This window comes from Pezoporus flaviventris, unplaced genomic scaffold, assembly GCF_033815535.1.
Source record: "Pezoporus flaviventris isolate CSIRO_AGI_PZ_B2104156 unplaced genomic scaffold, CSIRO_AGI_Pfla_v1 ptg000085l, whole genome shotgun sequence".
Classification (NCBI taxonomy): domain Eukaryota; kingdom Metazoa; phylum Chordata; class Aves; order Psittaciformes; family Psittacidae; genus Pezoporus; species Pezoporus flaviventris.
In genome coordinates this window covers 64,149-78,207 of record NW_026892633.1, presented here as the reverse complement: position 1 = coordinate 78,207, position 14,059 = coordinate 64,149, and the positions used below count along the sequence as shown (strand labels likewise).

Genomic DNA, 14,059 nt, shown 5'->3' with positions numbered 1-14,059 from the left:
AAGTGTCGCATTAAAAGGCAAGTCAATTTGGCAGAAGATAAGCCCCCTTGCATTCCAGCTGGTCCTTAGATATTAGAGGGGCTGGGTGAGGCTAGTCTTAGATTCTGAGTGATGCCCAATTTACCACTCTCAGTCTGATCACATTCTATATGTTGAACAATCACTATTCCGGATGCACTAATAGCTCACTGCACCTTCAGTCTAATTGTGTTCATGAACTAACATGGACACACTGAAGGATTTGGTTGCATTCAATGAGAAATCTGTTACAATTAGCCACTTAAACAGTGCAGTTTATTAAATCAACATATACAGGTTCTTATGGATTGCTGGTGATAAATACGCTGTCTGCAAAAGCACGTGCAAATAATAAGTTATACAAATGCGCAATAAAGTTATGAATAACACAGCCTGGCTTTAAAATATAAAAGTTAAAAGTGAAAAGTAACTCTATATAGAGACCCTTGATTTACCTGGGGAAGCACTTAATACAGTGGAAGTTTTACCCAAAGGCATCGGGGGGGGGGGGGGGGGAAACATCCAGCCCTTGAATAATGCTACATTTTAAATATAAGTTTAATTTCTAATTATTCCACACAAAGGTACAATGAGGTATTAGAAACTGTCTACATGCTTCAAAATTGCTCATGAAAATCCTACATTAAATTACACGGTTAAACCCCCCCAATAACCTAATTCTGTTTCTCTTTGAAGTCAAATGCAAACAGTCTAAAACACAAAGGGATTTGGCCCATAATATTTTAAAGATGCAATGGTTATTTTTCATGTCATCTAGATTGCTTGTTGCCTTATATTTGTTAGTTTCGTCATTGTATTTGGAAGAAAATAAACCCTATTCCATTAAATGAAGTACTGTTTTGTTTTTTCATTTGCTTTTTTTTTTTTTAATTTCAGGTGAAGATAAATAGTATAATATTCCAGAATTAAAAATGTATTAACTTACCCCTTTTAGTTTTTTTCCTGCAATCAGTATATATTATATGGATTGTTTTACTTCCTTAGAGTTCCAACAATTTGTCTCCAAAGCACAAATAACTTCATAAAATGTTATTGTTATGGTACTGAATCTGAAAAATTTTTATAAGTGGAGCTATCTGTGGTCACAAATGCAATTAGCTTTGCTATTTCCTTGTAATTCTAAAATATACTAAGACATCATGGCATATCTAGCACTGAAAGAGACTTACAGAGATTATATTTGATTGAAGAACAAAGTCACTGTATTAAAAAGGCCTTAAGAGTGGTATAAAAAATATGAGATCTGTGTTGTACAATTAAGATTTTTTTTTTAGTAGAGTAATACTGAATTTACATATGTTCACTCTTTCATATTTGATATAGCTCCAATGGCTTTTAGACAACTACGAAACTGCAGAAGGAGTGAGTCTCCCCAGAAGTACCCTTTACAACCATTATTTACGTCATTGTCAGGAGCACAAGTTAGATCCAGTCAATGCTGCCTCTTTTGGAAAACTCATACGGTCAATCTTCATGGGATTACGGACCAGAAGACTGGGAACCAGGTTTGCATTAATGAAAATATCGATAGTAATTGTGAATGTGAATTTTGTATGCTATACGCAAGCAAGCAAACAAAAACTATTTAAAACCCTACTGGTAAGGGAGTTGCAAAATCCAGTGGACTTCAGGACACAAGGAACACCTGGTCTGCTATAGCTAGAGTCTGTGTACCCTTAAGACCCAGATATCTTTCATCTCAGACCAATGAATGCATCTACTGCTGTTCCCATTTGCAGGTCCAGCTGAAAGTGAGACTGAACATGTGTTCCAAAGATGCAGATAAACACATGCATGGCACTAACACAGCTAACCAAACAAGTTAACATAGAGCAGTGACTTTATCAGCACCCACATAGACACCAATAGCACTCACATAAACATGAACACAGATAGCCCAATCCTGTTCTTCCTCTCCAGCTTATCAGGACTGAAGTTGACTAGTGAAACATACACAAACACTCACTCACAAGCATGGAATTGTTTTATTCACAATGACTGCATAAGTAATGTATTTGTTTTTAACTTTCCTCATTCTATTTAAATGAAGTCCAGCTGTAAAGCACTGGAAAATATAGTTTAAGTGAACTGATGTGCAGAAACTGGTATAACCCAGTTTTATACTAGGGCAAGAGGAAAGTAAAGCCTAACTTTTATGCAAAGTTTTCCAGTCAAGGCGAATTGTGAAGTATGATGCATATGCATAAAATTAATGTTATTTTTGTTCTTTCATAAAGGGGGAACTCCAAATACCATTATTATGGGATTCGTGTCAAACCAGATTCTCCCCTTAATAGGCTACAAGAGGACATGCAATATATGGCTATGAGACAGCAACCCATGCAGCAGAAACAGAGGTAGAGTGTTAAATTAAACTATTTTTTCATATTTCTAGTTCTTGTAGACTTACCTGTACTCATTTATGTGTCAAAGTTGAATCTCAAGTGTAAATTCTTTAACTTCTCTTGTGAAAAGGAAAGATTTGTCAGATCTGCAGTTAAGATCACTGGAGTCTGATATCAGTAGATGTGAGAGAGCATATACCTAAAAATGCATAAATTTTTAAAAAGTGATAATAAAAGTAAAATATCATGCAGTTCTGAACAGATACTTCTTGGCAGTGTTATTTCCCCACAATCTGGAAAAAAAAAGCAATGGGAGCTTTGAATTTCAAATTCTGTTGTTCATTTTCATTACTTTAAGCAGCACATACATAAAAGGAAAGAAGAGCTTGTGATTAGGTTCACCTTGTGTTGATTTTCTACTCCTGGCAAGAACTGATGTATCAAAACACTGGACTTGAGGAGACAGGACTTGGGACTCTTCTGGGCTCTGCTTGGAATAATCCCATATGAGATAGTCCTACTGGGCAAAGAGGTCCAGGAGAGCTGGTAGGATTTTCAAGGATCAGCTCCTTGAAGATAAGGATTGTTCCATCCCAATATACAGGAAGTCAAGCAAAGATAGCAGGAAGCCTGCACAGATGAACAAGGAGCTCCTGACAAAGCTCAAACATAAGAAAGTATATAAGATGTGGAAGCAGCGTCAGGAAATGCAGGAGGCATATAGAAAGACTGAGTATGCAGGGATGGTGTTAAGAAACCTACATCCCACCTATGAAGGACAAGAAGATGCTTGAGAATTGCTGGCATGGATTTACAAAGGGGAAATCATGCTTGAACAACCCAATAGACTTCTACAATGTGGTGACTGGTTCAGTTGGTGAGGGGACAGCAATGGATATTGTCTATATTGACTTCAGCAGGTAGACACTGTCTTCCTGTCAGGGGGCAGCGAGGGCTTGCTTCTCCCTTAAGGGAGGAGGAAATGGGAGTCAAGCACCATGATACGCACAGCAGGGACTTCACCAGCCTGTGCCCAGTCCCATAGAATCATAGAATCATAGAATCGTTAGGGTTGGAAAGGACCTTAAGATCATCTAGTTCCAACCCCCCTGCCGTGGGCAGGGACACCTCAAACTAAACCATCTCACCCAAGGCCTCGTCCCACCTGGTCTTGAACACTGCCAGGGATGGAGCATTCACAACCTCCCTGGGCAACCCATTCCAGTGCTTCACCACCCTAACAGGAAAGAATTTCCTCCTTATATCCAATCTAAACTTCCTCTGTTTAAGTTTTAACCCATTACCCCTTGTCCTGTCACTACAGTTCCTAATGAAGAGCCCCTCCCCAGCATCCCTATAGGCCCCTTCAGATACTGAAGGCTGCTATGAGGTCTCCACGCAGCCTTCTCTTCTCCAGGCTGAACAGCTCCAAATTTCTCAGCCTATCTTCATATGGGAGGTGCTCCAGACCCCTGATCATTCTCGTGGCCCTCCTCTGAACTTGTTCCAACAGTTCCGTGTCCTTTTTATGTTGAGGACACCAGAACTGTACGCAATACTCCAGGTGAGGTCTCACAAGAGCAGAGTAGAGGGGCAGGATCACCTCCTTCGACCTGCTGGTCATGCTCCTTTTGATGCAGCCCAGGATATGGTTGGCTTTCTGCGCTGCAAGCGCACACTGCCGGCTCATGTTCATTTTCTCATCGACCAGCACCCCCAAGTCCTTCTCTACAGGGGGGCTGCTCTGAATCTCTTCTCTGCCCAACCTGTAGCTGTGCCTGGGATTGCTCCCACCCAGGTGTAGGACATTGCACTGGGCATGGTTAAACTTCATGAGGTTGGCCATCAGCCCACCTCACAAGCATGTTGAGGTCCGTCTGGATGTCATTCCTTCCCTCCAGCGTGTCAACTGAACCACAAGGCTTGGTGCCATCGGCAAATTGGCTGAGGGTGCACTCAATCCCACTGTCCATGTCAGCGACGAAGATGTTAAACAAGACCGGTCCCAACACCGATCCCTGAGGGACACCACTTGTTACTGGTCTCTAGCTGGACATTGAGCCATTGACCACAACTCTGTGTGCGGCCATCCAGCCAGTTCTTTATCCACCGAGTGGTCCACCCATCAAATTGATGTCTCTCCAGTTTAGAGACAAGGATGTTGTGTGGGACAGTGTGGAGCGCTTTGCACAAGTCCGGGTAGATGACATCAGCTGCTCTACCTCTGCCCATCAGTTCTGTAGCCTCATCGTAGAAGACCACCAAATTGGTCAGGCAGGATTTCCCCTTAGTGAAGCCGTGCTGGCTATCACCAAGCACCTTGTTTTTTTTCATGTGCCTTAGCATGCCTTCCAGGCGAATCTGCTCCAAGATTTTGCCAGGCCCAGAGTTCAGACTGACTGGTCTGTAATTCCCTGGGTTCTGGTCTGTAGTGAGACTGACTGGTCTATAATTTCCCCTTCTTGAAAATGGGGGTTATATTTCTCTTTTTTCCAGTCACCTGACTGCCATGATTTTTCAAACATGATGGCCAGGGGCTTAGCAACTTCATTTGCAAGCTCCTTCAGGACCCGCAGATGGATTTCATCAGGGCCCATGGACTTGTGCACATTCAGGTTTTTAAGATGGTCTTGAACCAGTTCCTCTCCTACAGTGGGCCCAAGGTCTTCATTCTCACAGTCCCTGCATCTACCTTCCAAGACTTGGGTGGTGCAGTCAGAGCATTTGCCAGTGAAGACCGAGGTAAAGAAGTTATTCAGAACTTCAGCCTTCTCCAAATCCTGTGTAGCTAGTTCTCCCGAGAGCTTCCTGAGGGGGCCTACGTTGTCCCTAGTCTGTTTTTTATTTGCTACGTACCTGTAGAATCCCTTCCTGTTATCCTGAACATCCCTAGCCAAGTTTAATTCTAACTGGGCCTTAGCTTTCCTAACCTGGTCCCTAGATTCCCAGACAACATCCCTGTACTCTTCCCCGGCCAACTGTCCTTACTTCCACTTTTTATAAGCCTCTTTTTTCCTTTGAATTTTCCTCAGCAGCTCCTTATCCATCCAAGGAGGTGTCCTGGCCCTCCTGCTGCACTTCCATCTAGTTGGGATGCAACACTCCTGATCTTGTAGCAGGTGATCTTTGAATATCAACCAAGTGTCTTTGGCCTCTTCAGGAGCCTGCTTAGTAAGGTTCCATGGGATATAGCCCTAGAGGGCAGGGGGGCCCAAGTCTGCTCTTTTGAAATCCAGGGAAGTCAGCTTGCCCTTCTCACTGTCCTGAGGATCTCAAATTCGACCATCTCGTGATCGCTGCATCCAAGGCTGCCCTGGAGCGTCACATTTCCAACCAGCCCTTCCGTTGGTGAGCACGAGGTCAAGCATGGCACCTCTCCTTGTCGGCTCCTCTATTACTTGCAGAAGGAAGTTGTCTTCCACACATTCAAGGAACCTCCTGGATTGCTTGTGCCAGGTCTTACCGTCTTTCCAACAGATATCAGGGTGGTTGAAGTCACCCATGAGAACAAGGGCCTGTGAGCGTAAGACTTTTCCTATCTGTCTATAGAGTGCTTCATCCGCAGGTTCTCCTTGATCAGGCGGTCTGTAACAGATCCCCACAGTAATGTCTCCCATAGCTGTTTTCCCTTTAACCCTGACCCACAAACTCTTTGTTAACTGCTCACCTGTCCCCAGACAGAGTTCCATACTCTCAAGCCTATCCCTAACATAAAGGGCAACTCCCCCTCCCCGCCTCCCGGGCCTGTCTTTTCTAAAAAGCCTGTAACCTTCCATTCCAACACTCCAGTCATAGGAGCCATCCCACCATGTTTCTACGATGCCTATTATATCATACCCCCATAGATATGCACACATCTCTAATTCCTCTTGTTTGTTCCCCATGCTAGGGGCGTTTGTATAGAGGCATCTGAGCCGAGCTCCAAATGAAGCCGGCTCATTGGCTGTAGCAGCTGGAATATATCTACATTGCTCTGAGCCTTTATTATAGGCGCTGGCAACTGACTGGGTGTGTTGGTATGGAATGATGCCCCCCTTCCCCAACACATCTAGTTTAAAGCCTCCTTGACCAGTCTGGCAAGCCTCCTACCAAAACTTCTCTTCCCCTTCGTTAGACCAGCTCCACCAGCCCCCAGTAGACCTGGCCTACAAACTTGGGTCCCGTATTCAAGACACCCAAACCCCTGACTATGACACCACCCTTTTAACCATTTATTAACCTGGCTAATCCTCCTAGCTTTTTTTAGGTCCTCCCCTGTATCCTGGGGTATTGACGAAAAGAAAATCTGAGCTCCAGAGCCCCTAACCACCTCTCCCAGGGCTCTGTAGTCTTTCTTTATGCTCCCCAGGCTGCTACTATCTATATCCCTTGCACCCACATGTATCACTAGAAGTGGGTAATAGTCCGTGGGACTTACTAGAGCAGGCAGCCTCTCTGCAACATCCCTGATCCATGCCCCTGGTAGGCAACGCATCTCCCTTGAGACTGGGTCAGGCCAACAGACGAGTGCTTCTGTCCCTTTCAGAGTCCCCATAATATCCAAGTGAGGTGAGCAGGGCAGACGTGGAAAGGGTAGTGAGATTCAAACAGGAGTCCAGGTCATCAGACAAATTATTTGTGATGAGGTGGGTCCAAGGTCAAACCAGGAAGTCAGTCCACAAATCAGACTGAGGTCTAATGAGGGTCAGACACAGTCCACTGATCACTAGGCAGGTCCCTAGTGTCAAGACAGGTCAAGCCAGAAAGCTAATCCATGGCTTGGGGACCAGATCAGTGGGATCCATACCAGCCACAGGCACGGCTGTTGCTGAGCTAGAGATCAGTACTCCTACAACATAGGGATCTTATCAATATGTATAAGTACCTGATGGGAAGGAGTAAAAGACTGAGCCAGACTCTTCTCAGCAATGCTCAGTGGCAGGATGATGGGCAATGGGCACAAATTGGAAACCAAGAAATGTCATTTAGTTGAAAGGCACCTCTGGAGACTGTCTAGTCCAACCCCCTAGCTCAAAGCATTATCAGCTAGAACAGGTTGCCCAAGACCTTGTACAGTTGCATTTTGAATATCTCTAAATACGGAGACTTCACAACCTTCCAGGGCAAACTGATTCAATGTTCAACTACCTCTATATTAAACAAAAAACAAACAAACAAACAACACACCCCACCCCCCCAAACATTTTCTTATGTTTAAATGCAATTTCCTGTATTTCAATTTGTGACCACAGCCTTTTAGCCTTGCACTGTATACTAATGAAAATAGTGTGGATCTGATTTATTTATTCAATCTCAACAGTATTTATATAAAATAGTTTTGAAGTTCTTTGTTCATCCTCCAAATCAGTTCAGGTGTGCAAAGATTTCAGTAAAATACATTTCCAAATACCGGAGATTCTAAATAGACTAAATGTAGATAGCAGGGAGATAGCTTGACTGTGTGATATTTACAAGGTGAAAAACATAGTACTGTCTCTTTTCTATGCAAAATCAGATATGCCAATACACTTTTCAGGAAATAGGTGTTCATCCAACAGGAAACTTGGAAATTTTCATTGGAAAAAATGGGAAATCATGAAACAACTGTTACCTATGCAAAACCAGCCAACTTTGAAGTTTTTTACTTCATTTTTTTTGATGGAAAAATAGACATTTGTCTTGGTTTAAAAGCAAGAATAGATGTTTTTATATTTTAATTACACTGGGATAAGTTTACCATAAAAGTAACTTTAAACAAGATTTAATACAAATATAAAACACCAGTATTTCTTATTCAAGCATGTTTAATGCATTTTTCCTGTTCTCTAGCATTCAGAAATTGAATCATAGAATAGTTAGGATTGGAAAGGACCCTAAGATCATCTTTACCCACTATATTATCTTTCTTGAGCAAAGGAACGGTTACTCCTAATAGTTGAGATACCAGTCTGTACAAGTGGGGAGAATGACCTATCTTCTTTTTGTTGCCAGTTTCTCCACAGCTGAGACGAGGGCAGAACAGAGACTTTCTTTGTATTGCCGGAGTTGGCCAGTCAAATCACCCACCTTTTGTCCCTCTCCCTCTTTCCAGGCCATTATTGCCATTGAGTTGGCATACAAATTTCTGCCACATGGGTTGCGTGCACATGACTTCATCTGGATCTTTGGATAACTGCTTGTTGTCCAGGTCATCATAAATTACCAGTAGCATGGCTAATTCCCTCAGGTACCAGATACGTCTCTCCACTGCGGTCCATTTGCCCGGGTTACATACAAATTCTTCGTTGAAGGGATACCTTTCCTTCATGCCTGACAGGAGTCACCTTGAGAGGCTGAGGACTTGTGCCCCTTCTCCAGTCAGTTTCTCTATGTCACCTTGAGAGGCTGAGGACTTGTGCCCCTTCTCCAGTCAGTTTCTCTATGCCCCCTTCCCTAGAAAGGGATCCCGTCTTTTTTTGCTTCCTTACCCTGTAATCACAGGGTACTGGCGCCATTATCCCAACATTGGAGCAGCCATGTGACAATATATTTTCCTGGACAACAGCTGAAATCTTTTAGCATATCCTGCAGCTCACTCAGGAGCAGGGATTGAGTGGTTAGCATCTCGTTTATGAGTTCTTCCTCTTTTCCTCCTGTTCTTGTGGTGGCCCTGCTTCAGTGTAGTCTGCCTTCTTCACATCTTCCTCCTGCTCTCTCTTAGCTCCCTCTGGATTCTGCACTTGTTCGGGGTGAAGTTCCAAAACATTGGAGGTGCCTACTGGACTAGGTGCCTGTACTATCCCAGACATCCTGCCACTCATAACTATCCGTCCTCAGGAAGATCTCTTGGTGGTATTCTTAAATAGTTGATTAACCATAAACAAGACCTCAAGCATTCAGAAGACATTGCAATAGGACCTTCCTGAGGATATTCAGAGTTCTCAAGAGCTATTCTAATTAGCTTAGAGAAAAGGAAGATGAAAGAAGCTATCTCCCCCATGGATTGGTTCTCAGAGGAGAAAAGGTTAAAGGTGTAATTACTCTGGGATTAATCCCATCAGGCCCCATGGATTTGTGAACGTTCAACTGATACAGCTGGTCCCTTGCAATTTCAGTGTCCCTAAATGGAAAGTCGCTGTTCCTGCACTCATGATCCTCCAACTCAGGGGACCGGGCAGCCCAAGGCCTATCCGTATTATTAAAGACTGATGCAAAAAAAGCATTGAATGCCTCTGCTTTTTCTTCATCAGTAGCTCTCTGAATAGATTAAAGTTTTCTCTCCTGAAGTCCAGCATTGCAACCCTGCTGTCCTTTTTTCTTATTACACTGAAAATTTTCAACTCAACCATTTCATGATCACTGTGGCCAAGACAGCTACCTACCATCACATCTCCCGCCAGTCCTTCTCTATTCACAAATGACAAGTCTAGGAGGGCATCTTTCCTAGTTGGCTCACTGAGTACCTGTGACGTTATCTCCCACAAGCCTCAAGAATTTCCAGGACCTGCTCGTCACAGCAGTATGATATTCCCAGTTGATGTCTGGGAAGTTGGAGTCTCTCATAAGGGCAAGGGCTACCGATTCAGAGATTTCTCCTAATTGCCGATAGACTAACTCATCGGTGCTTGCATTCTGGCTGGGTGCTTGGTAGTAGACACCCACTACAACATCGCCTTCGTTTTCCATCCCTGTAATCCTCACCCAGAGGCTCTCCACCACATCACCGCTAACTGTAAGGGCTGTACAATCAAACCTTTCCCTTAAGTATAGTGCCAGCACTCCAATTGTGGAACTCATTCCACCAAGTCTCACTAACAGCAATGATATAATAGTTCTGGGAACTAACCAGAGCTTCCAGTTCTTCCTGTTTGTTTCTCAGACTGTATGTGCTGGTGTACAAGCGTTTCAGGTATGCTCTGGAGCCCTAAATCTAAATCTGAATCTACCCTCTTTCAGTTTAAAACCGTTGCCCCTTGTCCTGTCACTACAGGCCCTGGTAAAAAGTTTCTCTCTGCCCCCTTTGTATATTGAAAGGCTGCAATAAGGTCTCCTCAGAGCCTTCTCTTCTCCAGGCTGAACAACCCCAACTCTCACAGCCTTTCTTCATAGGAGACGTGCTCCGGCCCTCCGATCGTTGTCATGGACCTTCTCTGGACCTGCTCTAAGAGAACTGGATGTGCCAGAGCTGGAGGCAGTACTCCAGGTGGGGGTCTCACAAGAGTGGAGTAGAGGAGCAGACTTGACCTGCTGGCCACGCTTCCTTCTGTGCAGCCCAGCATGCAATTGGCTTTCTGGGCTACAGGTGCACATTGACAGCTCGTGTCCAATTTTTTGTCCACCAGCAAGTAAGGATGCAAATGCTTCATCAACATCCTCCCCTTGATCAGGAGGCCTGTAGTAAACACCAACCACAAGGTTTCCTTTGTTGGCTGTTCCTTTATTTTTATCGACAAGTTCTCAATCTGTTCATTTTCAACGGCAGCTCTCTGCAGTCAATCCATCCTTTTACACAGATGCCCACCCCCACCCCCCCCAGGCTCTTTCATTGCCTGCCCCTTTTGAATGGTTTATAGTCATCAATTGCAGCACTCCTGGCGTGTGGTTTGTCCCACCACATTTCAGCAATAGCGATTAGATCATAGCTTTCCAGCTGCACAATGGTTTCCAAGCCCTCCTGTTTGTTACCCATGCTGCGTGCATTGTTATAGAGGCACTTTAGTGGGCCTATTGACCATGTAATCTTTTTAGAGGAAGACGCCCTAATTTCTTTGTGGCGTTTCTCAGGCATTTCCCGGTTGATTCCCAATCCATCAGCAGCCCTTGGCTCTTGTCTGGTGCTGAAAACTCCATCCCCTTTTCCCACTAAATCTAGTTTTAAGCCCTCCTTATAAGTCTGGCCAGCTTGTTGGCAAAGACACTCTTGCCCCACTTGGTCCGGTGAACCCCATCACCTCCCAACAGACCTGGCTTCTCAGACAATCACAGAATCGTAGAATCCCAGGTTGGGAGGGACCTCAAGGATCATCTGGTCCAACCATTCTAGGCAAAGCATGATCTAGACTAGATGTCCCAGCATGCTACCCAGCCGAATCTTAAAAGTGTCCCGTGTTGAGGAATCCACTGTTTCCTTGGGGATGCTATTCCAGTGGCTGATTGTTCTCATTGTGAAAAATTATCCTCTAGTGTCCAACCGGAATCTCCACAGGAGTAACTTGTACCCATTACCTCTTGTCTTTTCCATGTGATACCCTGTAAAGAGGGAATCTCTGTCTTCTGTTTATCCCCCTCATGCTGCGGGCTTCCCAGTCCTTTAGTCGTCTTTGTAGCCCTTCTCTGGACCCTCTCCAGCCTGTCCGCATCTTTTTTGCGTAGTGGTGACCCAAACTGAACACATTACTCCAGGTGCAGCGTGACAAGTGCTGAGTAGAGTTGGATAATGACATCTTTATCTCTGCTGGTGATGCCCTTGTTGATGTAACCCGGCATCCTGTTGGCTCTCTTTGCCACAGCAACAGCACACTGTTCACTCATATTGAGCTTGTTGTCCACCAGGACCCTCAGGTCCATTTCCACAGAGCTGCTGCCCAGCCGTGTAGATCCCAGCCTGTGCTGCACTCTTTTATTGTGTTTTCCCAGGTGCAAGACCTTACGCTTGTCTTTGTTGAACTTCATAAAGTTCGTGTTAGCCCACTCTTCCAGCCTCTCCAGGTCATCCTGCAGGGTGGCTCTCCCTTCCAAAGCATCTACTTCCCCACTCTGTGTGGTATCAACAGCAAACTTGGTCAGGATACATTTGAGCCCATCTTCCAGATCATTTATGAAGGTATTAAACAGCGTTGGGTCCAGCATTGATCCCCGGGGGGACCCCACTAGTGACAGGTCGCCAGTCTGAAAAGGAGCTATTTGCCACCACCCTCTGGATGCAGCCTGTCAGCCAGTTCCCCACCCACTGCAGAGACCACTTGTCTATACCATAACGTATCAGATTCTCTAGGAGGAGGCTGTGGGAAACTGGATTGAAAGCCTTAGAGAAATCCAGGTAGACAATGTCCACCACTCCCCCACATCAACCGAGCAGGTTACTTTATCATAGAAGGTGATCAGGTCTGTCAAGCATGATTTGCCCCTGGTGAATTCATGCTGGCTTCTCCCAGTCACATGCTTCATTTGACTTGAGATAGCCCCCAGGAGGATTCGTTCCATAAGCTTCCTGGGGAGTGAAGTAAGACTGATGAGCCTATAATTTTCTGGATCCTCCTCTGAGATCCAATTTCGAGATCCTCCTTCTTGTAGATGGGGGTGACATTAAGCCCTCTGGGACATCCCCCAATCTCCATGACTTCTCAAAGGTTATGGAGAGTGGCCTCGCAATGACATCAGCCAGCTCTCTTAACACCCTCAGGTGGATATTTTCAGGGCCCACCGATTTGTAGGGGTCAAGCTCCTGTAATGGTTCACATACCAACTCTTCCTCCACTGATGGTGGGTCTGTGTTTTCATTAACCTGGATTTTTGTTCCCAAGGCCTGGGGTTCAACAGTGCTGGTAATGACAGAGGTGAACCTGTCATTCATTGCGAACCTCTGCCTTTGCAGCATTGTTGGCGACTAATTTCACTCTCCCCTTAACAGCAGGACAGTATTTTCCTTCTGTTTCTGCTTGTTGTTTATGTACCTGAAGAACCCTTTCTTGTAGTTTTTGACATCTCTGGCCTCTTTCAATTAGAGATGAGCATTTGCTTTTCTAACTGTGCCTCTGTACCCCCTTGTAGATCTCAATGGTTATCCGTTTGCTTCTCCATCTGTTACACTTCTCTTTTGGTTTTGAGTAGACTCAGAAGCTTGCAGTTAAGCCAAGGGGGTCTCTTGCTCTGCCTACTTCCCTTACCTTTTAAGGGGATGAACTGCTTTTGTGCTTCCAGGAGAGCGTTCTTGAAAATCTCCCAGCACTCACTAGCTCCTTTATCCTGCGTGGAAGCTTCCCACAGATTCCCTCACAACTGAGCTCTGAGTGAGCTGAAGTTTGTTCTTCTGAAATCTAGAACCTCTGTCTCGGTACTAACCTTCAGCATGCTCAGCCGGATCCCAAACTCCACAGTATTGTGATCACTGCAGCCAAGGCTACCACTAACCCAGATATTTACAAAGCAGGTTTTATTGGTTTGTGAGTAGCAAGTCCAGCGTTGCCTCATTCCTGCTTGGCGCATCTGACATTTGTATGAGGAAGCAGTCTTCTACGCATTCCAGGAACTTGATGGATGACATAGAATAGAGTCATAGAATAGTTAGGTTTGGAAAGGACCAACCCCCCTCCCATGGGCAAGGACACCACACACTAAACCATGTCACCCAAGACTCCATCCAACTTGACCTTGAACACTACCAGGGATGGAGCATTCACAACTTCCTTGGGCAACCCATTCCAGTGCCTCACCACCCTCACGGTAAAGAACTTCTTCTTTATATCTAACCTAAACCTCCCCTGTTTAAGTTTGAACCCATGTGAGCTTCTGTATCGTTCTTCCAGCAAATGTCTGGGTAGTTGAAGTCACCCATAAGAACCACGTTCTGTTGACCCGAAGCTTGCTTAAGTGACCCAAATATTGCCTTGTTGTCCTTATTGTCTTGGTTTGGAGGTCCGTAGCAGATGGCTACTGTAGGATCCCCCTTGGAGACAACCCCTCTGACCTTGACCCAGAGGCATTCGATAGGGCCTCCA

General features: G+C 44.9%; 1 protein-coding gene across 2 annotated transcripts in view; it reads left to right on the top strand.

Annotated features, from left to right (window-relative positions):
- LOC133280691 (transcription factor RFX3-like) overlaps window positions 1-14,059 on the top strand; it is a 178,082-nt gene that overhangs the window by 117,082 nt on the left and 46,941 nt on the right. For both annotated transcript variants that reach the window (XM_061475607.1, XM_061475606.1), the window contains 2 exons: window positions 1,363-1,544; window positions 2,277-2,396. In XM_061475607.1, coding sequence (XP_061331591.1) covers window positions 1,363-1,544; window positions 2,277-2,396 — 302 coding nt within the window. The remainder of the gene's footprint in view (window positions 1-1,362; window positions 1,545-2,276; window positions 2,397-14,059) is intronic.